This window comes from Oreochromis aureus, linkage group 23 (genome assembly GCF_013358895.1).
Source record: "Oreochromis aureus strain Israel breed Guangdong linkage group 23, ZZ_aureus, whole genome shotgun sequence".
Classification (NCBI taxonomy): Eukaryota; Metazoa; Chordata; class Actinopteri; order Cichliformes; family Cichlidae; genus Oreochromis; species Oreochromis aureus.
This window is the reverse complement of record NC_052963.1, coordinates 35,204,655-35,231,301: the sequence shown is the minus strand read 5'-3', so window position 1 is coordinate 35,231,301 and position 26,647 is coordinate 35,204,655. Positions and strand designations below refer to the sequence as shown.

Sequence of the window (26,647 nt, the reverse complement as noted above, 5' to 3'; positions counted from 1 at the left end):
TCAGAGCTTCTGCGCTTTTTATTTTTAATAGAAAAAAAGTATTTAAAATAATACAACAGTAAGTATCCAGTAAAGATGACAACAGCAACAAAACAAAACAAATCAAAGAAAAAGAAAAAAAAGTGATTAGGTCTGTGTCTCCACGGCAACCATGCATCCTCCCCTCAAGCTCAGCCCAGTTTGCTGCTTTTCAGTGCCAGTGTGTGTGTGTGTGTGTGTGTGTGTGTGTGTGTGTGTGTGTGTGTGTGTGTGTGTGTGTGTGTGTGTGTGTGTGTGAGAACACTGAGCCAAAGCAGAAATACGGAGCTACATGGAACACCTCTGACTGATGCACATGACAGTCTGCTGGTGAAATGAGGAGGACACATTAATGTGTTTGAGTGACTCATATCGATACGCAGAGGTGTGCTGGAATGAGTGTGTGCTACCATATATACAAGAATAGACTGCACGTGCACGTTAGCGCGGCTCTGCCAGGTTCTGGTAAAAGGCGGAGGACGGATTGGGTTGAGACACAGATGCGGTGAATTATGCAGCTTCACTCTGATTGCTGTGGCGGTGAGGGCGATAATGGCTTTGATGAGGATACACTACGATGGAAGCCAAGAGTAAAACAAACTGAAGAAAAGAACATCATGGAAGGGAAGGGCTTGAGTGAATGATTGGCTGGAACAGAATAAAAAAAAAAATTAAAAACAAAAACAGGGTCCTTGACTTCAAGGCAGGAGGAGTTGAGTTTCAAATCACCAGCTCGCTCCATATTCTCTCTTATTAAAATATCCCCAAAATATTCCCCCCTTTCTCCGCCTTCCCTCTTCCTCCCTCACCCGTTCTCTCAGGCTGCCGCGGCCCAGGCCGGCCTGACTGTAGCCAGGCAGGCCAAAGAGTTCAGTGTGGATCCTGGTAGTGTTAGATAACTACTTCCCTGCGCTCTCTCTTCTCCACTCGTGCATCTTGACACACCAAGATGTTCCTCCTTCCTGGGCCTCCGTATTTGGGAAGTTCTTTTGTCCAATTGCAGGGGTTAAATATAGACAGACAGACAGACAGGAGGACAGATGGAGGCCTGCAAAGCCGCCTTTATCCAGCTCGAGGAAATGGCCGTGCCCGACCCGACAGAGGCGAGTCCTTCATCGAGTTCACGCGATGTGTGCACATCCGTCACCGCGTCATCCTCCATCCCTCCCTCCTTTCATCTGCCTGTCCCTTCATCACTCGCCACCTCCATCTGTCCACCCGGGGCCTGAAGGGGTGAGGCGCTAAGTAAGGAGGGCTGTAGTCTCTGAAGAAAGTTTTCTTTATGCCATTCTCTCTCTCTGTCTCTGTCTCAAGCATCCCCCACTCTTTCACTTGTATTTAAAGTATTATCTTTGCCACATATTCAACAACTCACAAAATCATACCAACATAAAGTGTCCTGTCAACACCCCATTGGTTAAACACTGATTTAGCGCTCTCTCAGGCACACGCACACACACACACGCACACACACGGTGAGGCTCTCTGTGGGGGTGACTCCTGGGGGCCTCTGTGCTATGTCCCATCTTCCTCCTCCTCCTCCGAACAGTAGTCTCGCCCCTGCAAACAAAGGCATGACTATGAGAAGAGCCGACACCTGTTACACCACCCTCATTTACACAGACCACCATCAGTCTGCAGGCACCCAATAAAGTGCTCAAAGGTGGGCTAAACTAGCTGCTCTCCTTTCCTCTGCAGAGCTTCTCCAACTCTCCTCAAAGAAGTTCTGAAATCACAGGACGCCGAGTGCAGTACTGTATTATTTCCTCTCTGTATTACTTTATAGTAATGATGCTTTTCAGATTAAAAGACTTTTACTTCAATGTTAATGTGACAGATATGTTTTCTTTTTTCAGATTTGCAGATTGCACTCACGATGTTTTGATTAAAAGACCAGACAGTAATTAAAGCTCCATTAATGGGCTTTATTTTTGGGCCACATTAACATATTATGACCCAATTGCATTTATACAAGAAAACAGCGGCCTAGTAAAAATCCATCATGTAACCCTATCCATCAGACTCTGCAGCAAGTATCACTATCATTCATCCGGAGATGTGTTTTTTCCTCCAGCATTCACCGTCGTTCTCATTTGTGCAGCTCTCTGTTGATGTCAAACGAGTCAGAGAGCTGATTTATAGAATCACATTAAATCTGTGCCATGGCTGGAACACGGCTTTAACTACACACTGCAGTCACAGACCATAATAGCTGTGACTGTTCGGAGGCAACATCCAGTGTAAACACAGTACATCAGTCTGATTTTAGGATCCCGTCACACAGGCCTAGAGACCGGTTGCAGAGCGGTTGCTGGCAGTTGCACCTCCCTGTGATTTGATCACTCATAATTTGCAGGAACATTCAAACTTCTCACCAAATTTCATAAGAGTTTGAAAAAGAAGATGACTGCACTTCTTTACGTTTTTTAAAAATGTTCCACCTCTCATCCAGGAGGCTGCTTCGGGTCTGATGGATGAGAAGGAACGCCTTTAAAAAAAAAAAACACGATGACCGAAAACCTACGCGGATGTACTCTCCGATTTCAGCTGCAACCAAAACAGGTCCCAGGGAGCAACTTTTACTCACTCCTGGAATCAACTCCAGATGTTTGAAATATATTGAATATACCAACATTTTATTATCCTCACGCTGTAGCTACATTTCCTCACCCACGTTTCAAGGCCGAGGTGAAAATTTAAATCCGTCACAGCGAAGCTGAATCGAGCGTTACTCACTTCACTTTGGGTGCTTCTGACTGTTTATGAGCTTGCAGCGTAATTCAAGAGGCAGACTAAGAGCAGCGGGCGCTCATCACCGTAGCGATCACCTGTTCCTCCCCCTCAGTGAGGGGGATGTTTAATGGTTTAGGATCCAGCTGTTACTTTAAATGCCCTGCCCCTCCTTCTCTGCAACCCTCCCCAACAAACCCCACTTCCAGCCTCCTCACCTTCTCAATCTTCTCATCCAGCATCCTGAAAAATTCCTGCTGGCTTTCTGACGTGTGAATGCTGAGAGACACAGACACAAATGGAAAAGTTAGAGAGGGGGGGAGAGGAAGTTGGAGGATGGAGATGAGGAGGAGGAGGGAGGCAACAAATACATCATGAGAATTTTCCATTACAACCCCCCCCATACACAGACACGCACGCACACACATCCCTCACCACAGTGTGAGAAACAGTTCTGTTCAGAGGATTTTAAAATATCATTTAATAAAGAATTAATGCAGCAAAAGAGTAAAGACAGCAGCCGGCAGCAGCCGTGATGTACGCACGCAGAGGCTCATCAACATGCACGCAGCGGGGGCCGCCCACGAGGCAGGATTACAAAAGCCAGACACAAAATATCGCTCGCTTCACGTCATAACATTAACATACTGAGGTGACAACTTAATGGAAGCAGCCGCTTATGAACGCATCAGTTCAGCCAGATTCAGACGCGCTTCAATAATCATTTCTGTTTGTTTTCATTAAAACTCGTTAGAATAAAAAGGGTCCGGCTTGAATTCGAGTGAAATAACGTTCAGCCAGATAACCTCGGTTTATTTTTCATACGTAAGATTATTTCACATTTTTCCAGGTCCCGTTTCTACTGGCTGCATGGCTCTGAGAGGGGACCCCCACCACAGTTTAAGAACCTCTGGCTCAACAGTTCATTTTGAACGGGTGGAGTCTGAGGTTTATTCCGAGCTACTGCGACAGCGTTTCTTCTGCGGCACGTGGCTGTTTGGAATTTTCCGAATATTGCTTTTTTTTTTTTTTATCAGCGTGGAAACAGAAAGAGAAACTGTGGCTTCCTCTGTCACAAAACCAAAAAATGTATATTACGTAATGTGAGCAAACCGTACCTTTGGCAACATTTGTAATTCAAATTACCGAAGTTGCCCATAAAGAATAGATGTCATTATTTATTCCCACTGCATGTTTACGAGATTAAACCCGCCACTCATGACTTACTTGGATTTGATGTTTGGTGCAGGAACCTCTTTCTGCTGTTTGCCCTTGTGCTGGACATTACTCTTCTCCTGAAAACGCACACACATGCACGCCATTAGTTTTCATTATCAGCTGATAGATACGTTTAAAACAAACAGCTACATCACTGGAAGCAAATGTCACATCAAACCTGGATTATCAAATTACAATCCTCACCCAGACGGCACTGCGTGACAGTCATGGGAAAGAGGCATAATGTATGTATGCCTAATAAAACTGATTATCGGCTCTGATGAAGGTTGATCACCATGCATGCGTTTCCTGCTGTGTTTCCGCAACATGCATTTTCCACCTCTGAGTCTCCGAGTGAGGATTTCTTTCTGAGACCAAGCAGCTACAATAACGACACGGATGCTGGTCCGACCACCAACGGAGCACGGACCGGAGGCTTACGTGGCTATGTAAAAACGCAGCTTGTGTCTTAAAACAACTCATTTGGCGCCGTATAAATAAAACTGTATTGAACACAGTGCTTATCTGTTGTGTCTGTACTGTGAGACGGTATGACTCATGACTGCAGACCAAATCTACCTACAGGTAAAATAAAATAACGTGAACCTGAATATGAAGGCAGACCTAATTTACATGACGCTCATTCTTTTCAGTCAGTTAGTGATCTGGAGAGGATAAAAACCTGTTTTTGCAAGTTTCACCTTTTGAGGAATAATGCATCCAAACATTATTATGTAACAGGGAAGCTGTTCTGCAAATTTCTGAAGCAGAATGACTTTCCCAGTCACGATATAGTACGTCTTTGCACCACTGAAGACCTAAAAGTTTTGCAGGAGGGAGTGAAACCAACCGAGCGATCAGCCCACACATTCCACACACGCCTCATGTTGTTTCTACCTGCATGCGAGGCAAGTTTTGTGTGTGGTTTTTGCACTAAGACAATAGGTGTGTACGTGCAGGCCGGTCAGGCTGACGGAGCCGCCTTTGGACACAAACAGCAGCCCGTTCGCCTCATCTGATGGACTGTCAGGAAAAGGTCTGCGAGTCTGTGAGCGGATGACAGGCTGTCAGCGGATGGTGTGTGCGTGTTTGTGTGTCTCACCAGGTTCTCCTGGTTGCGTGCATTCACTCGGTTTTCATCCCCTCTCATGTACTTCACCTCCTCCACTCCCTTCTTGTATTCGTCTGGAAAGAGAGAGAATGAGGGATGATTAAAGGAGGGAGGAAAGAACAATAAGTTGCATTTATCAGAAGAAACACGGACCAAATTCCTTTCAGAAATAGTTTAAGAACGGCTCGTCAGCCTTACTGTAACCTCGCTGCAACAGCAACATGGCCAGCGACTATTCCATTGATTGTTGTTATAATTGGTTCAAGGTAATCTGATAACTATGACCTGATGGGGTGTACTGAAAAGTGGAGATGACAGCTGAGGGATAAGCAGGAGGACACAAGTTTCCATTTTAGCTACAGCAATTCATCTGATGAGAGAGAAAGCAACGACGGGCAGACACCGAGGGAGAATAAGTGAGTAGTGGGTATGTGAAATATGAGAGGAGACGAAAAGGGGGGAAGGAAAAAGAGAGGCGATAAGGAGGAGTAAGCTGCAGGGGATTAAAGATCAGTTAAACAGCTTCTGGGCTTCATGGACAGCTTAGACGGTTAAGACAGTTAAGACAAACTCAGAGGCAGCAGGAGTGTTGGCCGTCACCGAACAGCGCAACCATCTGCACGGTTAAACTACCGCGCCCAGACCGCCCCGCCTCAGTCAACCCCACGGCTCAGACTCGGGGCAATAAATCATCCAAAGTTATTTTCCTGATACCGTCCGAGCCCCGATGATTAGCCCAAGAACAGCTGAGATATCGCGATGCACACAGTCAACCCACACAAGTGCAAACTGTGCAAACTAACGAACGACAGCCGATACTCATTATGGATCTTATCATTAAGTCCATAAACAAATATCACAGTCCTTTATGACTTCCACTCGGGTTGTTCGGTTTCTGGTTTTCATTGTGTCCATGAACACGATCGCTGGACGAGTTTTGAATGCAGTGTGATCAAACTTTGTGTAGAGCGGGGTCATGTTAACAGCCTGGCTCACGTCCATCGAGGTCTTCGTGATTTTGTCATGAAAACTGACAAAAAGCCTTAAAACGTGTGCATATTGTCAAAATATAAAAGTAAGATTTAAAACGTCAGATCTGACCTCTGACCCTCCTTTAAGGTGAACAGACTGATCTGAAGGTCAGAAGCTGAGTTATTTAAAACTACATTTGCATTGACAACATATATGCTTACAGGGAATGTCACACAGGGATCGCGCTACTTTATTACGACTTTTTTAGACACATAACAGTAACAGATTAGAACCGTTTCAATAAACGTACAATATTCCACTGGTTTATTGCTAAATGTGTAACCGATGGAGTGAATGCTACATGTGCACTATATGCACATGAACATATGGAAGACACTCTACTGTTCCCTTAAAAGTACACAGTGCCCAGAGAGCGAGCTGCCTGGGCGGATGTTTGTGCTCTCCGGCTGCTTCTTGTTGTATTTTAGATGACATTAATGAGCCTTTAAAGACCAAAGTGAACACACTGTACAGTTCCAGTATGACGAGGCCTACTGCCAGCCATGTGTTTATCATGTTTATTGATGATTATTTATGATCAGTGATGTGGGACGCATTGAAATGGTTTTAGTACCTTTAGACAAGCTCTTAATAAGAGTGACCGTAACGTGAAATGATATGTACGGCACATTTGCGTAACTCCGAGCCCCGCCTAACCTTGGGCAACAACACAAGCTCTGCTGACTACCTTGTAACTGATAAAAGCAGCTGAGACCGCGATAAGTAGCAGTGTCTTTATCTCTTACACACTTTGTATTTTGCCCCCACGATCTCTCTGCAGTGTGTCTGTTGGCGTGACGTCTGTCTATGCCCCCGCGTACCCGGCTGAAGGGTTCGCCCAGCTCCTCACCTGATGTGCGCTTAAGCCCACGATCACCTGTGTTTTTACATCGCGCACGTGTGTCTTTAGAGCCAAGTATCGGCGTGCAGCTGAACGGCCCTTATTCGAAATAATTAGCGAGAGAAACAAAGACAGAACGCTGGCAGAGATTAAGAGAAAGAGACGAGAGAAACAAATGCCAGCTCCTTTTCTGCTGTTTGTCTCAGGAATGTAAACGAGTCGGAGCAAAGCAGCTCCTGTCTGAACATGCCGACACACACAAACAGCGCTGTAACACAGCACAGGCTCACCGAGCTCAGATCTGCTCTGTAAACACAAGTGCATACGGTGCTACTGTAGGAAACGGTTTTAAGAGCCATTTCCTCTGCTCTCCTGATGGCAGAGGGGCAACAGCATCAATTTCAAGCTATATAATCTGTTTTTTAGGGCAGAGACAAATGAACAGAGGGGGTAAAATTAGCTGCAGCTGCTGGATTTACACTAAATCAGCCTAAACTGGAATGTTCAAGCGTTATAATTTGGGTGAGCTGCAGCCTGAGAGGTTAAAGTGTCTGAATGTTCTGCTTCTGTCACAGGATAGTAGCTTAACGCGACGATAAACGGCAGACAGATCAAAGTGACCCAGCTTGCACCGATCAAGAGTCATCGCATCACAGACTTTGCTTCAATTTAGATAGGAGCAAAAAAAGTGGTCACGCTGCATGAGTTGTATGTGAAGTGTGCGTGCGTGTGTGGCACGCTGTGTCACAAGAGATGACATGGGTGTTTCGTCACATCGATGCTGGGCTCGCTTTGGGTGAGAGGGAGGGAACCCGTCGGAGAGGGGAAAGATGAAAGGGAAGAACTATTTTGAGAAGCCGTGATTTTGTGATGTGGACGTCGTTCACATCTCTGATTACAGAGCGGCGCTCCGCGCTGACCTTAAGGTACCGGCAGTCAGCGTGTGTGTGTGTGTGTGTTCACATGTGTGTGTGCGTGTGCACAAGCATGTTTCATTGCAGATAGAAATGGAAACGTCTTTGAATCAGCACGTTTGTCATTTCATGCGAGTGCAGTGTTTGTTTGGGTATGAGTCATTTAAATCGCCTTATTTAGGCGTGTGTGTGCATGTGTGTGTGTGTGTGCTCTCATAGCTCTCGCTGGCCTGTCCTGTGGCTATGTCACTCTGTCCTTCCTGCTGTGTGTCCTCCCTCTCAGCCAGCCTGGCTACAAGCCATCACCGGTCTGGCCGTGACATTCACACCTGAACGCGAACCCTCAGCTCTAACAGGCGCACACACACCAACCATCGCTCCAATCAAAATGACAATCAGCTTGAAAGGAGAAGAGAGAAAAAAAATTGTTTATGATATTTTGAACAGAAATCTTGCCGGCGGGGATAAAATGATGAAAAACAGGAAGAGAACGATCTCAAACAGTTTGTTACTGCAAGGCCCGTTTAACATTTCGGCTGGAGTCACTGAACTATCGGAGGAAGGTTATACAGTTAACTACAACTAAACTAAAGCACTGGCTGGGGGAACACATTAGGCACACCTTGCTAACGCTTCAGAGCTATCTTAATTCTTTATGGCACAGATTCAGCACGCTGCTGGAAACATTCCTCACAGATTTAGGTTCATACCGACACGACGGCATCACATAGCTGCTGCATCCATGATGTTTACCGCATCCTAAAGTTGATCTATTGGATCAGATTACAGGGAACTCATCATCACGAACAAGAAACCAGTTTCAGACGATCTGAGCCATCAGAAAATGGGCACGGTGTGGACTGGCTCTTATATAGTGTTTTTGGGGTGGCTTTAGCTCAGGTGGTAGAGCAGGTTGCCTACTAATCGGAAGGTTGGTGGTTTGACCCCCTTCTGCTCCAGTCTGCATGCAAGTTATTAACCCCTCTACTGAAGTATGAATGTGTGAATGTTAGCTGGAAAGCACTTACATACAAAGAGCATATAATGGGTGAATGAGGCAAGTTGTGTAAAGCAGATTGAGTGCTCAGATAGAAGAGTTAGGCAGGCTGTGGCGATTTAACGATGCTCAGCAGGTACTAAGGAAAGATCCCTGCACCCTTACACCAGCAGCAGCAAGGCAGGATGGATCCACGATTGTTACACCAAACTCTGACCCGACCATCTCAACGTATCAGCACTAATCGAGACTCATCAGAGCAAACAGCCTTTTTCTGCTGCTGTCCAGTCTGGATGAGTTGGTGCAGATTGCAGCTTCAGTTTCCTGTTTGTAGCTCACAGGAGCCGTCGCAGCCCATGTGCTTCAAGCTTCTACATGCTACGGATTCAGAGATGTTCTTCTGCACACCTACTTTGTAATGAGTGGTTATTTGAGTTATTGTTGCATTCCTTTCAGCTCTAAGCAGCCAAACCAGTCGAATCATATCATCTCTGTGACGGCGGAGACGGCCACGTCGGAAAATCCCAGCAGAGCAACAGTATCTGAAACACTCACACCAACAACTACATTTACAGTCACTTAAAATCACCTTCCTTCCCCATCCTGGCAATTAGTCTGAACTTCAGGTCATCTTGAAAATGTCTACACGCCTCAGTGCCCTGAGTTCCTGCCATGTGATTGGCTAATTGGATGGCTGTATTAGATTAGACTGAGAGGTCACGACTGACTCAGAGCCCTTACATGTTTATTAAAATGCCAAAAAGATACTCTGATATCTCATCTCTGAGTAATACTCCCACACATTATCACCGAAATAGCAAACTGATAACACGACTAATAAAAGTTATTGACTCATGATTAATCAGTAAGTAAGTAAGAGATGCAGGAGACACGCCGGGCGCCGGTATGTGTTTCCACACAGCTGCTCACAAATGAAATGCATCAGTCAGTGACAGCTTGTCTCTCACTGTCACTAAAACTCTTCCAAGATGAAAGAAACCCGAGGAAAGTCTCATCTGTGTGAAAACGGTCAAACTTCACGTAAAAAGAAATAAAAACATTAAGTGGAATTTGCAGTGTTGGGACAGCTTCTCAGAAATATCCGACACTGAGACAGATCGTGCTTTTGTTTGATGAAGGCTCTCGTCTGATCTATCGTAACGAGAAAGTTACAAGCAGAGAAGATTAGCGCAGGCTCTCTGCTCATCTGTGAGCTGAGCAGATGGATTCAATAAGTAAACTTTACTGCATAAACACGACTTTCAGAGAACTCTTACAAAGAGCTTAAACACTTCTTGTGTGCATTAGAGCCTCTCCTTGATTATCCCAGTGACATCAGGGGATGGATGGCACCGAATATCCTTAATTTTAATGGAAAAAAAAGACTGAGGTCAGCATTTTTAAATCCAGTTGCTCCAACTGTCTCCCTACCTTTGACTTTTCCACCTTGGCCATACATGAAAAATCCAGCATCACTAATTTAGGTGTGAAAATGGACCCCAGCCTAAAACTTAACCACCACATGCAAGTCAAGTCCTCCCTGTTTTTTAAGTGCTTTCAGTTGAGGCAGCTGTCAAATATCAAGCCCATCCTGTCTAGATGCCACCTAAAGACATTGATCCATGCATTTATCACCTCTCATCTGGATTATTGTTACGCTCTGTTGACTGGAAGTAGCCAGGCCTCCCTCTCACGTCTACACCTGGTACAAAAACGCTGCTGTACGATTTTCATGACCCTGTTTCGGCTTGTGGCCTTCATCAGGGTCATGATGAAGGCCACAAGCCAAAACGCGTTGGTCTGGTAACCTAATAAAGCTTCACGTCATCAGATCTTTGTCTTCCCCATGCACCTGGGATGCAGGCGAAGTTGTGCCAGAAAAGCAAACGAGAGCACATAACTCAGATTTTAGTGTAGTACTATTTCAAATCTGGCATTTATGAATGAGCTGATTCATTGTTCTACACTTGTTCTCTCATTTTTTCTACAGCACTTATGTTGTTTTTAAGTGCTTTGGAAATAAAGTGATGATCATGATGATGATGAAGTGCATGGGAACAGATATTCATACACAGACACTTAAATGCTCATTTCCAGCTCCATAAATTTTGTTGTTGGACTCCAAAGTAGCTTCCTGTGATTTTCTGTTTAAAATAATCTTTATTTATCTTATACTGGACCTCAGGACATACTTTAAACCAACCTGCTTTCTGATTGGCTGCCCTTCACAGAAGATTTCAGCCGCAGGTGGTTGGTACCAAGGTCGGTGTGACCATCCACCATTTTAACAGCAGAAAATGAGGAAAGGAACAACAGGTCAGCACAGGGCTGGACTGCATTTGAGCTGTCTGTGCATGACTCTGAGTTAGCTTCCTCTTAAGTTCAACTTCTGTAATCAGCTGTGGAGCTTGTGGCTTCTGAAGATCACTGAATGAATCAGGTTTTTTTGCCTCCCCTCTGAACGCAGTCCCACTTAACCACTGAGCTGCTGATGAGCCCTCTATTAAAAACGCAAGAGACCTTTAATATCGAGGTCCATTTAACCCAACATCTGCAGTCAGGAGTCACACAAAAGTCATTATCAACCCAAGTTAACCTCTGGTTTCTCAATGATCACGTTCCCATGACGGAGGCGGTGCTATATGATTCACCAGAACCACAGACAGGCCTACTGTCAGCAGACCAAGTAAAAAAACTGACAGATGAGCAGTGCAGTTTTAAAAGCTCTGTATGGATGATCATCACCACAAAGAGCTGGTGCATTTGTAAAGTTTAAAGGAAGGAGTGTAATTGAACTGATTAGTATTGCAGTGTTGAGTTCACTGAGACTCGGGAGAATCTGACAGATGAAATTCGTGTTCAGATGTGCGGAAGACGGTGTCGGTTTTTAAAATCTCTCAGCTGCAGCCCCGAGGGTGTTCAACAGTGTGAGAGCAGGTACAGAACAAGTATAAAAGCACAATTCAAATGTCAGCCTAGCGCACATGCAAATGTGATATAAAGGTCAACAAGTACAAACGTAGGTGCCTTGTTTTCAGATATTAGAGCTGATAGGGAGGATAAAATTAGGAGAAATCTATTTTTCTACTAATGTGCGTCAGGGAAAGACAATACTTTAAAAACTTCCTCTTACTCTCTGCACACTGAGGTCTGAGGCATCTTTCCAGGTCGCAGCCTGCTCTGCAGCGGGTTGTGTCTGCAGCAGAAGTTAACATTGCAATGTATACCAGCAAGAAGTGAGCTGCCTTCATAATACTGAAAACCCTCTTTTTCTCCTTCTTTTCCATAAGTGGTCATCACAGCAGACCATCTGCCCCATCCCACCACCCACCTCTGTCACACCGACCCTCTGCAAGTCCTCCTTCACTACATCCATGAATCTTCTTCATCATCCTCTGCCTCTCTGACTCTGAGCTGTCCTTCTGATGCTGCTCTCACCTTCTGGTTCCACATCTATCTTTCCATCCCAGGGATTGAACCGGTGACCTTCAGGTCTGTGCGCTGCCCCGGAGAAGGGTCGTTTTCACTCTGTACACAACGTACACAGAAACTGTGTCATTTGTGACTTTGGGTTGTCAGTTGTGTTTTGTGTTCCTCGAGGCTGAACAGGGAACCGTCGGCACAGCTGGTTAATTCAAGAAAGCAACTGGTCTGGGTTTTTTTTTTTTTTTCATCTGCGATAATATTTCCAAGGTCTGATTCTCATTCAGCAGTCCGATAAAGAAAGCCCCGAGTTTCTTTGAACAATAATTTCTGAGCAATCCCATTTTACTCCCAGGAAGTGACTGTAGTGTTGTCTGCTTGTGGCACAGAAGGACAGTAACGTGTTCAGTCAGTGAGACTGTCGAACCTTTCAGCACAAAAGCTTAGATAAACACTGAAACTGCACACCGCCTTGTTTTCTATAAATGTTGAGCTGCCACATATACAATCAGACATACTTGCTATCTCCACTCTAATCTCCTCTGACTGTAATTATTACAGACATCAGCAGCACGATGTTGTGGAGAGTGTTGCTATTTTCCCTCGTCGTCCCCTCAGCGTTTGTGTAATGGAGCTGAGCCTTTTCCGGTTATTGTGCGAGAGCTACTGAGAGAGGGTTGGGGAGGGGAGGGCAGGGCATTTTGGGGGGGGCGGGGTGGGTTAGGGTTAGCGGCCGGAGTCTGAATATCTGGGACACACAAATACACACTCGCGCACAAGGACAGACTGATTGCCAGACAATCTGTTGGAGGCAGATCTGCGTGAGCATGAATAGGACTTACTGTCTAGCCGAGCACACTGATATGAAAACATCAGCACATACGTGAATGCAAACACACCGACGCGCAGCCCGCTGGGGTTACACTTGTGTGCGTAGGCTGACCAGAACTGGCCAATGTTTTCCGCCTAAGTCATGAGAAGTAAACCGGATGCTGCGAGCCAGTTTGGCAGCGGTTGTGAAGGGTGGCGAGTCGAGTGGGAAAGAATGACTGCACAGTGTGTGACGATGACGGCGACAGCAGAAAGATGTGCACGCGAAGCGGGTGAGGATAAGGAAGGGGGGCGTTAAGAAGGGAGATGCTTTTGGGGGTTTGAGGCCTGGGGTAACTCTAATCTGCACAATAAAGGTCACTTCCACACACACACGTCGGGTATTCATATCTTGTGGGGACATCTAATTGGCATAATGCTTTCCCTAGCCCCTTAGCTTTAACCTAACAATCAAAAATGAATGCCTAACCCTAAACCTTACCCTAAACCTAACCATAACCCAACTGTAACCCTGTCACTAAAACCACATTTTGAGCCTCAAAAATGCCTTCAAACATGTGGGGACCAGGATTTTGGTCCCCATAAGTATAGTAAACTTCCAATTTTTGGTCCCCACAAAGATATGAATACACACACACACACACACACACACACACACACACACACACACACACACACACACACACACACACACACACACACACACACACACACACACACACACACACACACACACACACACACACACACACACACACACACACACACACACACACACACACACAAATAGTAGTCCATCCCATGCACTGCCATTCCAGATTCCTCTTTAACCAACTGACAGTGAGACTAAGGGATAGGATGGGACTAAGAGGGAGGAAGGAGGAGGGGATGTGAAAGGACACAAGGTTCTGACCTAATGTTGTGCCAGAGAAGAGAGGAAAAGAGCTGGGAGAAACACTGGGAGATGAAGGCAGGAAGAGAAGGAGGAGGGAAGAGAAGAGAGTGTAGAGACCCAAAATAGTGTGACAGAGAGAAAAAGGAAGAGAAGAGCGAGGCCTTGAGAGGGGGGACGGGAAGACAGAAGTTGAGAATAGATTGAAAAAAAAGAAAGAAAAAAAAGACCCGCAGCGTCAAAACACGTCACTCTCTTCCTCTCTCAAGGAAAAAATGTTCATCTCATTGCTCTCCTTCATGTCTCCTTGCCGCGTTCTGGCGCAGCTCAGACGACAAAGCGGGAGACGAGAGGGCAAAGAGAACAGAGAGGAGCACGAAACAGGGAAGGAGCAGTGTTATAGAGGGGTTACAGGGAGGAGGTGAGAGGCTGGAGAGGAGTTAGAAAGATCAGAGCGAGAGGGGGATGACGGATAGACAGAGAGAGGGGACCTCCTGTGGATCATCATCTGCCACATCCATTCACCCGCCTGCAGCTATACCAGAGTGTTGCTCCTAATTCTTAATCGCCGTTAATCCCTCCACCACCCATCATCTCTCTCCGGCTCCAGCTTTTATTCCTGCCCCTCATTACACAACAGCCGGCTACACGCTGCTAAAGAAAAGGGAGCAACTAAGGACCGTAGTATATTCATTACTAATTAATCTCTCTGCATTTTTTATTAATCAAATCTACAAAATTAGGTCGTGTTTGGGAGACACATTTGTAGAAAGTGAACATTGTTAAAACTGTTGTTCTTTTGAGCTAATCCAGCTGTTTTCCAACCTTTCTGGCTGGTTACCAAAGCAGTATGGACTCATGATGCCCATCAAACACCCTTCGTCTGCTTTGTGACAGCAGTGATGCTTTTTACAGTTTCAGAAACCTTCACTTTTTACATTTTTGGCATTTGATGTCAGTGAGAAGACATATCCCTGTTGTTCTACTCTAATAAAAATGCAAGAATAGCAACACGGAGATGGAACGAACACACCAGGTCCCCTCCAAGGACACAACTCAACGCCGTCATCTCACTAACTGGTTACTTCCTCTCTTACACGAACTGTCAACACAGACATCTCCAATAAAAGCGGCGGTGTTGACAGTTATTGTCTGAATTGGAGAACTTTACACTTTGCCGAAGTACCGTGAGCTGTAACAATGAGGATGTATATTGTGTGGGCAGCCGGGGTAATGGGTCCACGCTGACCAATCAACTGAGTGAAATGGAGCAGTGAAGATTTTATTGACATCCGTGCGCGAACTGACCGGTGAAGACGTCGCCGTTGCTGTAGGCCTTGCCGCGTCCCTCCTCATCGCTGGGCACGGCCGACACCTGCTTGGCCGAGGTGCAGCCCATGGCCTCACACTCTGAAACTTCTCCTCATCGCACTCTCACCTGCACAGACAGAGAAAACAAGACTTCATATTCACGACAGACACAATAAAACGAACAGCGCTGTTGTTTTTACAACGCTCTGTCAAACGTGATCGACGGTTTGAGCTTTTATGGCGACTCGCGATCGGTGCAAAATGTCGTTTATGTCGTTTTTTTTCATGCAACACGACCTTCAGACATGATTTATCTTCATTTTCCCATGCCTCTGAATCAGGAAACCAAAGCACACTTCACAGAAGTGTGAATTCACACCTGGCGTTAAGAGGCTCAGTAGAAAGAGAAATGCACATTTATAGCGCATGCTGCAGGTTATTACTTCCTCATAAGAGTTTCTTTCAGAGCTAAATATAGCCACTGCCATTAAATACATGGAGAAGCAGCAGCAGGGGTGCAGTGCAGGGTAAATAAAGAGCATAACCCATCTGATATATGCTGTATGCTTTTTATTCTTGTTATACAAAACACCAAAAAAACAAAAAGAAATCCATAAATAAATAAATGTGTTTGATGAAACTGAACACAAATGTATTTAAATGTGAAAACATACGGAGCTATTCACACCTGAATATTTGGATTTTTGATCTGAAAACACTACTAAGTGATGTTTGTTGGAAACCTTTTGGTTTCTAACAAACAGCAACGTCAGCATCCGTACCTTTGGTCGTTTGGTGAATATTCACCACCCTGAAAGCTTTGTTTGTTTCCAGCTGTTAAATGTCCAGTTCCCTCTTTTACTAAATGCCAAACTATGTTCCTCAGATAGATGTTTGCCGTCTGTCTGCATTGGGCCGTGAAACTGCCAGTGTAAAATACACTTTAGCACGCTGTGTCTGTGAAAACTAAATTAATGGGTGAGCTAAAAGAGTGAAGCTGTTGGTCTAAACAACCAAAAATAATTAGCTGAACTCTACCAGTATCACAGGAGCTGCAGGTGAACTGATCAGTGACACAGTTCAGGTGTTATTTAGTCTTTGGATTCATTAATACAGAGTTAATGACTCTGCACTTATCACAGTCATTAATTGCAGAGTTAAAATAAAAACTAATTACAGCACAGCCCGCATAGATTTTGAGCCAGATAGCAATGCTGATTTTTATTAGTGAGAAGATAATATTAATATAATGCCCAGTATCGGTGGCTGCAAACGAAAAATCCCAAGTTCAAGGACACGGGAGGAGACACAAGCCAACCTCAGGGGGTCACGAGTCCAAACATCTGGCATCAAAATCTGCCAAAGCTGCTGAAAGTACCTCTTCTTCTAATATCCTGCCCAAAATATGCAACATAAAAAGAATAGGTACATATTACTATATATATAAATAGCTCATTAGCAATTTCACACATGCTCTGCACCCCTGAACTGTATGACCGAGGTGTTTAGCCCACCCCCGCCTCAGCGTGTGTGATCTTTGTGCTAATGTCCCGTGTCCCGCTTCCTGCACGCTCTAGCCGAGGAGACACCTCACCTAAAATTACACCAAGCGTTTCCAGTAGTGACAGTGCATGTATATCATGTGTTATCTGCAACATATGAGAAAAAGGCAACTTCAGAAAAAGTCCCCTCCCTGATTTGTCCGACTGTCCAAAGTTCATTAATGTAAATGTCTGACTAACTGTATTTATGAAGTTACACAGAAAAGGAGAAGCGATGGAATTTTATGGGAACTACATATCAGTTTAATGGGAGTATTGCACCACTATCTGCTCAGTCGTGATGCTTCTCTGCTACATGAAGCAGACATTGCTGAAGAGATAACCCCTTCCCTAGATTACACTAATTTGTGTTACCATCCATTAAAAACAAACAAAATAAAAAAAATTGTTTTGCATATCTATAATATATAAGGATGCACTGATCTGCTGACACAGGGTGAAAATCCAATAGCTGTGTTAAATGAACGAGGTGTTCCTACTCTGAGGAAGACACTGCGATTATTCTTATATCGAGTGTTGACATCATCAGGATCAACAACAAAGGTGTAAACAGGACTGAGATGCATAAAATGAATGATGAAGTCTCTCTACACGAGCAAACGCTGCTGTGCTACTGACTGTGACACAGCAAACGCAGAGCAACAGGGAGCCGCGTTCACCGGCATCAGCATCGAGCTTTTCCAGTCCGGATATCCGATCCAAATATCAGATTGGTGATCTGATCTACCTGGAACATCGGCAATACTAATACAGCTCTGTGCTATTATACTGTTTGGCCTGTTCATGCTGTTGGTAAACTGATATACTTAAAATTTGAAATGAATATTTTACTTATAGATAGATAGACAGACATTGTATATATGCTAAAAAGCGTTATTTTAGCCCGTTGCTAGGCGGTTGCTAGGCATGTATAATGAAACTTTTGTGGATATGAATTTGATGTCACTCTCCTGAAACATTTCTTTTATGAGGTGTTGAAGGTTCATAAATGCTAAAAACTAATAATTTTCATCTGTTGCTAGGCAACTTGATGCATTTTTAATGCCTGATATAGATGAGAACCATCAGATAAGTAATAAACTACCGGTAGTTCAAGTTTGAGTGCAGATGGTCCCAGAGCAGTTTGCAGACAAAGACACCAACATACTGATTTTATGCATTACAGTAAGATTTTCACTTTCAGCTAACCTGTAACCTGTAAACCAGTCTGACTCGACGCCTAATTTTCTGCAATTACTTCAACGCAACTCAGAGCTTTGTTTGAGAACATCGGGAGGGCAGGAACAAACTAAACCAAACTCATCGTTACTCTATAGAAAAGAAGAAAACCCTCTCACCCTGCAGAACAGCTAACACAAAGCTGCAAGCGTCACCATCAGTGAGTAGCACACACTGTATGTAGATAATTCCTGTGTCACTCACACATGCCATATGCTGTCTCTGACAGGCCCATCTGACTGCTGCCACTTACAAAAATGCACACACACACACACAGCTGATTAAATCTGTGCCGCCGGTACATAAATAATAAGAGGTGGAGTGAAGAAGAGGCTTTTTGAAGACACTGAAAAGAGAGAGAAAAAAAGACAAAGAGAGGGAGGGTGGGTTGAGATGAAGGGGGACAAGGGTGAAGGAAAAAGGCCGACAATAGGTGGGACAGAAAGGGTCCAGAGAGGAGGACGAGTGCAGAGCTTCAAAAGAGCACCGCCTGGCCCTCGCTGCTCCTTCAGAGTGTTTGAAGTTGACAGGAGGCCCGTGTTTACTCCCGTCTTTAGGCTGCGGCCCACCAGCTTCCATCTCACTGGACATGACACAAAGCGCCAGGTGCACAGCGCTCAAGTACCTGCGTGTCCAGGTACTATGGAGCCCAGAATTTACTGGCCAGTATTATCAACAAACTACGCTGCTGCTGTTCCCTTTATCACAGACTGCTTCATTCACTGTCACTTGTTACTTGGCAGGTTGTCACTCGGTGAGGCAGCAGAGGAGCGTCGAGGAGACTGCAACAATTCTCAGGAACAAACCATGCATAGCAACAAAAAAAACCAGAAGCATCCTGAAATTAATTATCTTTCAATGCTCCTGTGAGACTCTGAGATGTGTGAATATTCAGTGCAAGATGAGAGAACTCATATATGAATCCCTTTCTCAGCTCTGCAGGAGAAAAGACATTAATCTCTGGAGCCTGAGCAGAGCTTACACATGAATTTCTCTAAGGGCCTACAGGCAAGAGGGAGTAATACCTTGCGGGCAAGAATCCAGACACTTAGACACACACATGCAAGCTCGGGATGAGTGTGTGTAGCTGTGTGTAGGGTCACCTGTGGCCTGAGTAGGAGTTCTGGTCTAGAGAGCAGCTTATCAGCCCGTCCCAGGCAGCCTGGGATACCTCTTACTACAACTACCACTCTGGAACAACTCAATTATGCCTCACATGTGCTCATAAAGCCGCCATCACCTCACACACAGCTGGGAGATCTTAATGCAGCAGTCTGAGGCACGCTGTCGTAAAGACACAGCAATAATCTCATCCCGCATAATCTGTCTCTTGACACAGGCACATAAATGAGGGAAGAAGCACGAGGCATGCACCTGGAAACGCTGCCGGAGGAGCGCATGTTATCTGTCAGAGTCACATCACAGTGAAGTGGAGAATCAAACGTCAGAGATGGAGAAAAAAGATAGAAAAAGAACGTGCCAACAAAGGTAACGGGAGAGAGGACACCAAGAGCGAGCAGCCAAGTCTCTCTTCACTATTAGCGTACAACTGAAGTGAATATTAGATGAACAAAGCACAGAAACTCCCTTTCCGAAAACCACCGGAGGACATACGCTGAGAAATGTGAGCAGCCGTGATAGACGTGAAGTTTCAAAGGGTCTCTAGTGTGTGGGCAGCATCTGTTTGAAGGCTTTGATTTGTGTGTATTGAAACATCAAATTGTGAGTAGGAGCAGGCTAAAAATAGACCTAGCAGTCCCAGAGCTATTGTTGTGTGGAGGGATAATGCTAGGCTGTGGATCCTTAGGCCAAGCTGCTATTACTCGGGTTATGCATATAAGCTACAGCCAGAAGGGCAGACTATTACACAGCCAAACACACCTATAAATAAATAACACCAAGGCCAAAGGCTCAGACATTCTTCAGTGGCACATAATTCAAGAAGTCACATCCTTTCAAAATCAGACTTCTGCTCATTTTAACACCTGGTCTTCTCACAAGCATTACAAAAATCTATGGTAGGTTTTAACAAGGAATGCTTACATGAAGGGTTGAGTGTTGGTTTCATCATAAATATTTTCAGAGCTGCACAATCAGAAACACAGGTAGAGGTGGAAATCACCAAACACCCCACGATATATATTATGTCTTTCAAGTTCAACTTTATCAGTATTTGTTTTATATATTATGGTGTAGTTATCTCACTTCAGTTATTTTTTGCTGCCAATCCTGCTGAGATGTTACCATAAGACAGAATGAGTCTGCAAACAGTCTGCTACAAGTCTGCCAACAGTCTACTACAAGTCTGCTAACAGTCTGCTACAAGTCTGCCAACAGTCTACCAACAGTCTGCTAAGAGTCTGCCAACAGTCTACCAACAGTCTGCAAACAGTTTGCAACAAGTCTACCAACAGTCTGCTAAGAGTCTGCCAACAGTCTACTACAAGTCTGCTAACAGTCTGCTACAAGTCTGCCAACAGTCTACCAACAGTCTGCTAAGAGTCTGCCAACAGTCTACCAACAGTCTGCAAACAGTTTGCAACAAGTCTACCAACAGTCTGCTAAGAGTCTGCCAACAGTCTGCTACAAGTCTGCAAACAGTCTGCAACAAGTCTACCAACAGTCTGCTAAGAGTCTGCCAACAGTCTGCTACAAGTCTGCAAACAGTCTGCAACAAGTCTGCCAACAGTCTACCAACAGTCTGCCAACAGTCTGCAACAAGTCTACCAACAGTCTGCAAACAGTCTACCAACAGTCTGCAAACAGTCTACCAACAGTCTGCAAACAGTCTGCTACAAGTCTACCAACAGTCTGCTAAGAGTCTGCCAACAGTCTGCAAGAAGTCTACCAACAGTCTGCTAGGAGTCTGCCAACAGTCTGCAAACGGTCTACCAACAGTCTGCAAACAGTCTGCAACAAGTCTACCAACAGTCTACCAACAGTCTGCAACAAGTCTGCTAAGAGTCTGCCAACAGTCTGCCAACAGTCTACCAACAAGTCTACCAACACTCTGCTAACAGTCTGCTACAAGTCCACTTGGGCCGTTTGGTACCGGGCCGTGAGAGTTGAGGCTCGGGTATGAAATTTATGGTTTTCATGGTTTTTATCGTTAGGTTTTTATCATTAACTCCATTTCCCTGGGTCTTTTCCCGTGTGTTATGAATAAATCTTCTTTTTTTGGTACCCCTACTGATTTTATTTTGTTGTATTTATCTGCGACACCTTAAAGGCCAGTCCGTGAAAATATTGTCGGACATAAACCAGCACTTTGTGTCAGCTGTGGTTATTTTAAAGTGCTTTATAAATAAAGGTGGTGATGATGATGATGATGATGATGATGATAAACCGGTCCGTGGCGCAAAAAAGGTTGGGGACCGCTGTACTAATAGTCTGCCAACTGCCAACAGTCTGCCATTGAACTGGGTCAAGTTGGCAATTCCATCCTTTTCTGATGATTCACCGATTAACTGTGATAAATCATCCAAATTCACACATCTGTTGCTGCCTGCATTGACAGAATTTCACATTTAATCAAACTTCATAATAATAATTAATTAAAAAATTCATAATCTGCACACAAAATATGGAGATACCATACTGAATTGATTCTCCAGCTCTAAACCTCCACCTCTAAACGCATGCATTTTGCTCAAAATACATCTTAAATCACCACCGTAACACACCAGAATTAACAATGAAAATGTGAAAACTGTTTGTATTTTGGTTGACGCTTTGTTTTGTTTTTTTAAAATTAAGTCCATTTTTACCTCTTTATGTAAAGCAAAGTGCAGGTAAGTCGCTTTTTGAGGGAACTTTACGGTTTAATTTACAAACTACAATGAAACGCTTCAACAAAAAGCCACCAAAGGATCGTCCACTTTACTGCTGCACGAGCCGTGCTGGCATCGTACGCTTGCACGTGTTCCACTGTACAGTGAGATCAGTGCATACACTTTTAGGACTGGCGACTCCAGCAGGAATCAGCCCAAGTTAGTACTGAGCTCTGCCCAATGCGCTATTCTGTGCCACGTGCAAAACCACAGTGGGGCGTTGCTCAGTTTTGATTTAAATAGGGAAAAAAAATCCACACCACAGTGTGGGGCAGCTGTTGAGACAAAAAAAAAATGTGCTCAGCCAATTTTTACCTATTGAAGACGTGTTACAAATAAATAAGTAAAAACTGGGAGTTCTGCAGTGTGTGAGCTGCTCTGTTTTTTCCAGTGTTGATTTAACCCACAGGACAGCAGGACTGAGCTGCTCTGTAGATGCTCAAGTGTGTCAATGGGACAAGCCTGGCGAGTCAGTGAATACACACACACGGGCCATGTTGGCTCACAAGCTGAGCCAACATGGTCCAATAAACATCCAGTGTGTGAAAAGGATAAAAAGTTCTTAACACCAACTGGCACACGACCACCTCTGGATCCAGATGCTCAACATTCATTGTGAGCATATGGGCCAAAACAGAGGGGTAACCCACTTTAAAGATATAAAGAAGTTGTGATGTCAGCTAGCAGCTCTTGCGTCATTCAAGCCGATCTTACCCCAGATTTGGCGCAGAGCCTCCTGTCGCTGTTTCACCTTGTAAGCAATTTTAAGCAGTTTGAAACAATAATCCTGAGCCAGGCGATACAAAGAGCTCTTCTTAAATGCAGACCAAGTTGTATATTTAACACATGGCAAATAACCAGACCCTGAAAATGATTTGGCAAACACAGAGGCCTGCCCATGCTTGCATATGTTGGTGTGGGACGTGACCTGCCCTCAGGTCTGTGAACAAGCCTCCTTTACAAGTCAGTTTGTTAAAGGAGGAACTCAGAAAGCGCTGTGAGGAAGATGTGAGTGCTTGCACAAACACAGGTCGTGCACACAGGCCGAGTAGTGTGCAGTGCAAGGGCTTCTCAAATGCAAGATTGTGCCAGAGGGAGCACAAGCAACCACAGAGCCTGAAAAACGGGCCAAACAAAGGCGGAAAACTGGTTGAAGCATCGCAGAGAGAGTTTTTGTGTAACAGGTTTATTTCTGCGCGTGAACTGGACATGTGTGTTTAATAGTTCCCACCGTAAAGCTCCCGGCTGTGATGGGGAAGTGCTCGCTCAGCAGCCATTTAAGCCTCAGGGAGAGTGACTTCAGGGCAGCCTCACCTGTGACAACACAGCGACAGTTTCTACCTTTGCTTCATCGTCCTCAGAGCTGAGTGCTGAGCTATGCTTTAGAAACTGTATGTCAAAAACACAAAAAGGTTTGGATGCTCTTTAAATCAAAAAAAGAAGAGAGAATTCAGCGGTTTGAAACTACTTAAAGCCTATATTTTATTGAAAATAGTACAAAACACAACATATCATTAGGCTCTTTTTGAGTTTACTGCCAGGAGCACGTCTGCCTCGGTGACGTGCTCCTGGGCAGCTGGACTTTCAGAGCCATCATGATGTAATACCTGCAGACTTGGATGACATAATTAAGGACTTCCATGAAAACAAAAAAGCTCATCTGGAATGCAACATGTGTATAACCTGTGTATATCATTCAGCATTAATGGTGCCTTCACAGGTGGAATACCTACTGATATCATCAGCCAACTAGCCTCTCTCCCCCTTTATCCAAACTGTGTGCCCTGCGTCACCCTCGCTGCCTCTGATACTGCAGCTTCGAAGGTGGACGCCAGGTCTGCAACCACTCAAAGTCAGTTAACGTCTTCATAACAACCTTGGAGCATGAAGACGGTGATAAAACAGGGATGGGATAGAGTTAGTCTGATATCTGCTTGTGGCTGAATGGAGTCAAGTTTACAATTATACGTAGTCTGCAATGACGCAGCATTTAACTGCGATAAACAGATCAAATCTGTTTCCTTCTAAATGCACACAAATTCACAGTAACTACTTAGATCCAGAGCCCAGTCTAACTTCCTTGAGCTGAGACAGAAATTTTGGTGACAGCCTTGCTTTTATACACGATTATAACCAGAATACAACCAGCTGACCGGTGACCAGTTGGTTGGAGTAACTCCTTGGACTTTAAGCAATTCAATGTAGTCACCACCCACTAATTTTTCCTAGTCACAAGGAAGTTGCCATCCTATTTTTACTCCAGTGAGACGGAGCCAGTAACTGTTTCCCTTGGTTGAGTAAAGCCAGCAGCATGATTCACATCATTTTCATACTCAAACAATCCAATGACCCCGGTGCACTGTAGATTGAGGCATAATCTTTTAGATAAAAAAATGCTTCATCATAGGCTTCCCCTGCAATTTCATGGAGCGCAGCAGCATGACAAGATAACAATACGCGACATTCATTCGCTCACAGCTCTGCTCTGTCCTCCAGAGACCCCCATAACACCCCAAATACAGCCGTTGCAAAGAAATATGGCAACACATGAAACTATAAACCACCACAAAAATGGCACAGTCTATCCTCTGAATATGGAATAAACACCTGCAAGTGTTTGAGGTTTGGATGTTTTCTCTGCAGCACTCGGTCGTATGCTGGCTCCCTAACTTGGCACTCTGTCATCAAAAATTTGAGAACACCACGGGACAACTGGGCCTCGATCCATGCCAGGAAAGAGTCCTCACAGCATATCAGAGCCACTGGATCCCTCACTGTAGGGGTCACAAGTTCACAATTTTCTCTGAATTATTCATCCTTCTGTATGTGATGATAGAAGACAACTCCAGAAAAAAGTATGTACGGCTAAAATAAGCAAACAGTAAAGCTCCCTGAGGGAAAAAATATTGCTCTGCATAATTAACACTTTAAAAATCCTTATTTATCTTATACTGAACCCCCTCAGTTCAGCTTATGTGATAAAATCTATGACTAAGTGATCAAATCTGATTGACAAATCATCTCATATGTACTGTGTCATGTTGCATAACTCTTATAGTGAGAACTCAAACACACTGCACCAGCTGACCTAATAAACACTCGGCTCAAAAATCAAAACGCTCCACCTGGAGTCACTGCAAATGACTCGTACGGTGAATCGCAAGCTGCGGTGTGTTGAGCGTGTCTTTGCATCTCTCTGTGACAGAGCACAGTGTCGGCAACTCGTGGGCCAGTGCGCCATAATATTTACTCTAGCCAGGCAGCAAATGCTGCACCTCTCCTCCTGTCCCACTTTAGGTACTCCATCAGCCTGACAAGCCTGGGAAGTCATGCCAACACAAACGCACACACACACAGGCCGGTGGACAGTAAAGGTCCATCATGAGTGTTCTGCTGCTGCTTTGTGTGCCTCTCTTCTCTGTTTTTCACTGTCTGCCGTTGAGTGGCTCTTTCCTCTTCCTCTCACTGTAGTAATGAGGATGACAAGCAGCCATGGGTGGAGGAGTGGACGTGGAAACAGAGGGGACCCTGTTCTGCTGAGTGAAACTGAAGCCCGGCCTTGTGACTGACAATGAGAGGCATATTGCGCAGAACTGAGGCATGTGCTGGTGAAGAAGCTGGAGTAAGCTTTAGACAAGCTGTTACATATTTCTGGTAAGAGGCCAGTGTTGTTACTACAGGCCCACAGAAGTTTGCACAGCTCTCACCATTTCCTTTCAGTGCTGTCACTCAGAGAGAGAGCGAAGAAAGACCAGTTAAGCACTCTAATTGAAACGTGAGCTGCATTAAGCCGTATCTCGGTACAGGTAAAAAAAATCAAGCCATAGAGAAATGAATGATTTCAACTAATGCAGGCTAGACTAGAGGATAAAATGTCTCCTCTGAGGCCTGCTAATGGCTGGCGTTAGTAGCACTCAGTTCCCTGAAAGAGCAAAAGGCAGGTAGTCATTTCTGTGGGACTGAGGCGAAAGCAGGTCAGAGCCTAAGGTGGCTGACTGACAAGGTTTCAAGGCAAAACTGCGGAAACAGGAGAAAGATGGAAAAGTAATGGGGAAAAATTCTTGGGCGACATGACGGCGATATAATTAACAGCATCCAGGGAGCGTGAGGGGTTTGGAAGTAATGGAGTAAACCTTTTAAATGCAATATTTAAAAGCTGTACTTGTGAATTTTTGCTCTTCTCCTCTATAGCTGAATATTGCAGGTTCTCCAAAGTAAAAGTACTGCTGCTAATTAATGGTAGAGCTCTAAAGGTGGTTCATGTTTTTACCATCTCTGTTTTTATATCACCGATTTTCTTGTTGATCACGTTTGCTGACAGACAGCTGCGCAGCTGATGGTGTGGGCCTCCTCCAACACAGCAGGCACACAAGGTCAGACGTGTTTATGTTTTCTTACCCAGATCCATCTGAACTGCCAACAAACCAACCCACGAGGCACACAATTAAAACCGTGCCCGCATTAATAGTCATAAGAAATTACGCATACGAATCTTTGCATAATTGGCAGGACGACTGGCCAAGACCCTTCAGACGACTGTTTGTGTGGGAATAACACACACTGAATCTTTTGCCTCTTCAGGTGGCTGCCTGTGTTTAAAATCTCAACACGGCTGGTATCACATCTGCAATGTTATTCTTTCAGATGCAAACCAGTGTTTTTGGTCGGTCCATTATCCTACACACACACACACACACACACACACACAACAAAACCTTC

At 44.7% G+C, this 26,647-nt stretch overlaps 1 protein-coding gene across 3 annotated transcripts in view; it reads right to left on the bottom strand.

Moving 5' to 3' along the window:
- zgc:92140 (uncharacterized protein LOC447854 homolog) overlaps nucleotides 1–26,647 on the bottom strand; it is a 30,161-nt gene continuing 3,514 nt past the window's right edge. For all 3 annotated transcript variants that reach the window (XM_031726788.2, XM_031726790.2, XM_031726787.2), the window contains exons 2-6: nucleotides 15,316–15,445; nucleotides 5,069–5,151; nucleotides 3,976–4,043; nucleotides 2,967–3,027; nucleotides 1–1,578 (exon numbers count right to left, since the gene is read on the bottom strand). In XM_031726788.2, coding sequence (XP_031582648.1) covers nucleotides 1,534–1,578; nucleotides 2,967–3,027; nucleotides 3,976–4,043; nucleotides 5,069–5,151; nucleotides 15,316–15,406 — 348 coding nt within the window. In that variant the 5' untranslated portion in view covers nucleotides 15,407–15,445 and the 3' untranslated portion in view covers nucleotides 1–1,533. The remainder of the gene's footprint in view (nucleotides 1,579–2,966; nucleotides 3,028–3,975; nucleotides 4,044–5,068; nucleotides 5,152–15,315; nucleotides 15,446–26,647) is intronic.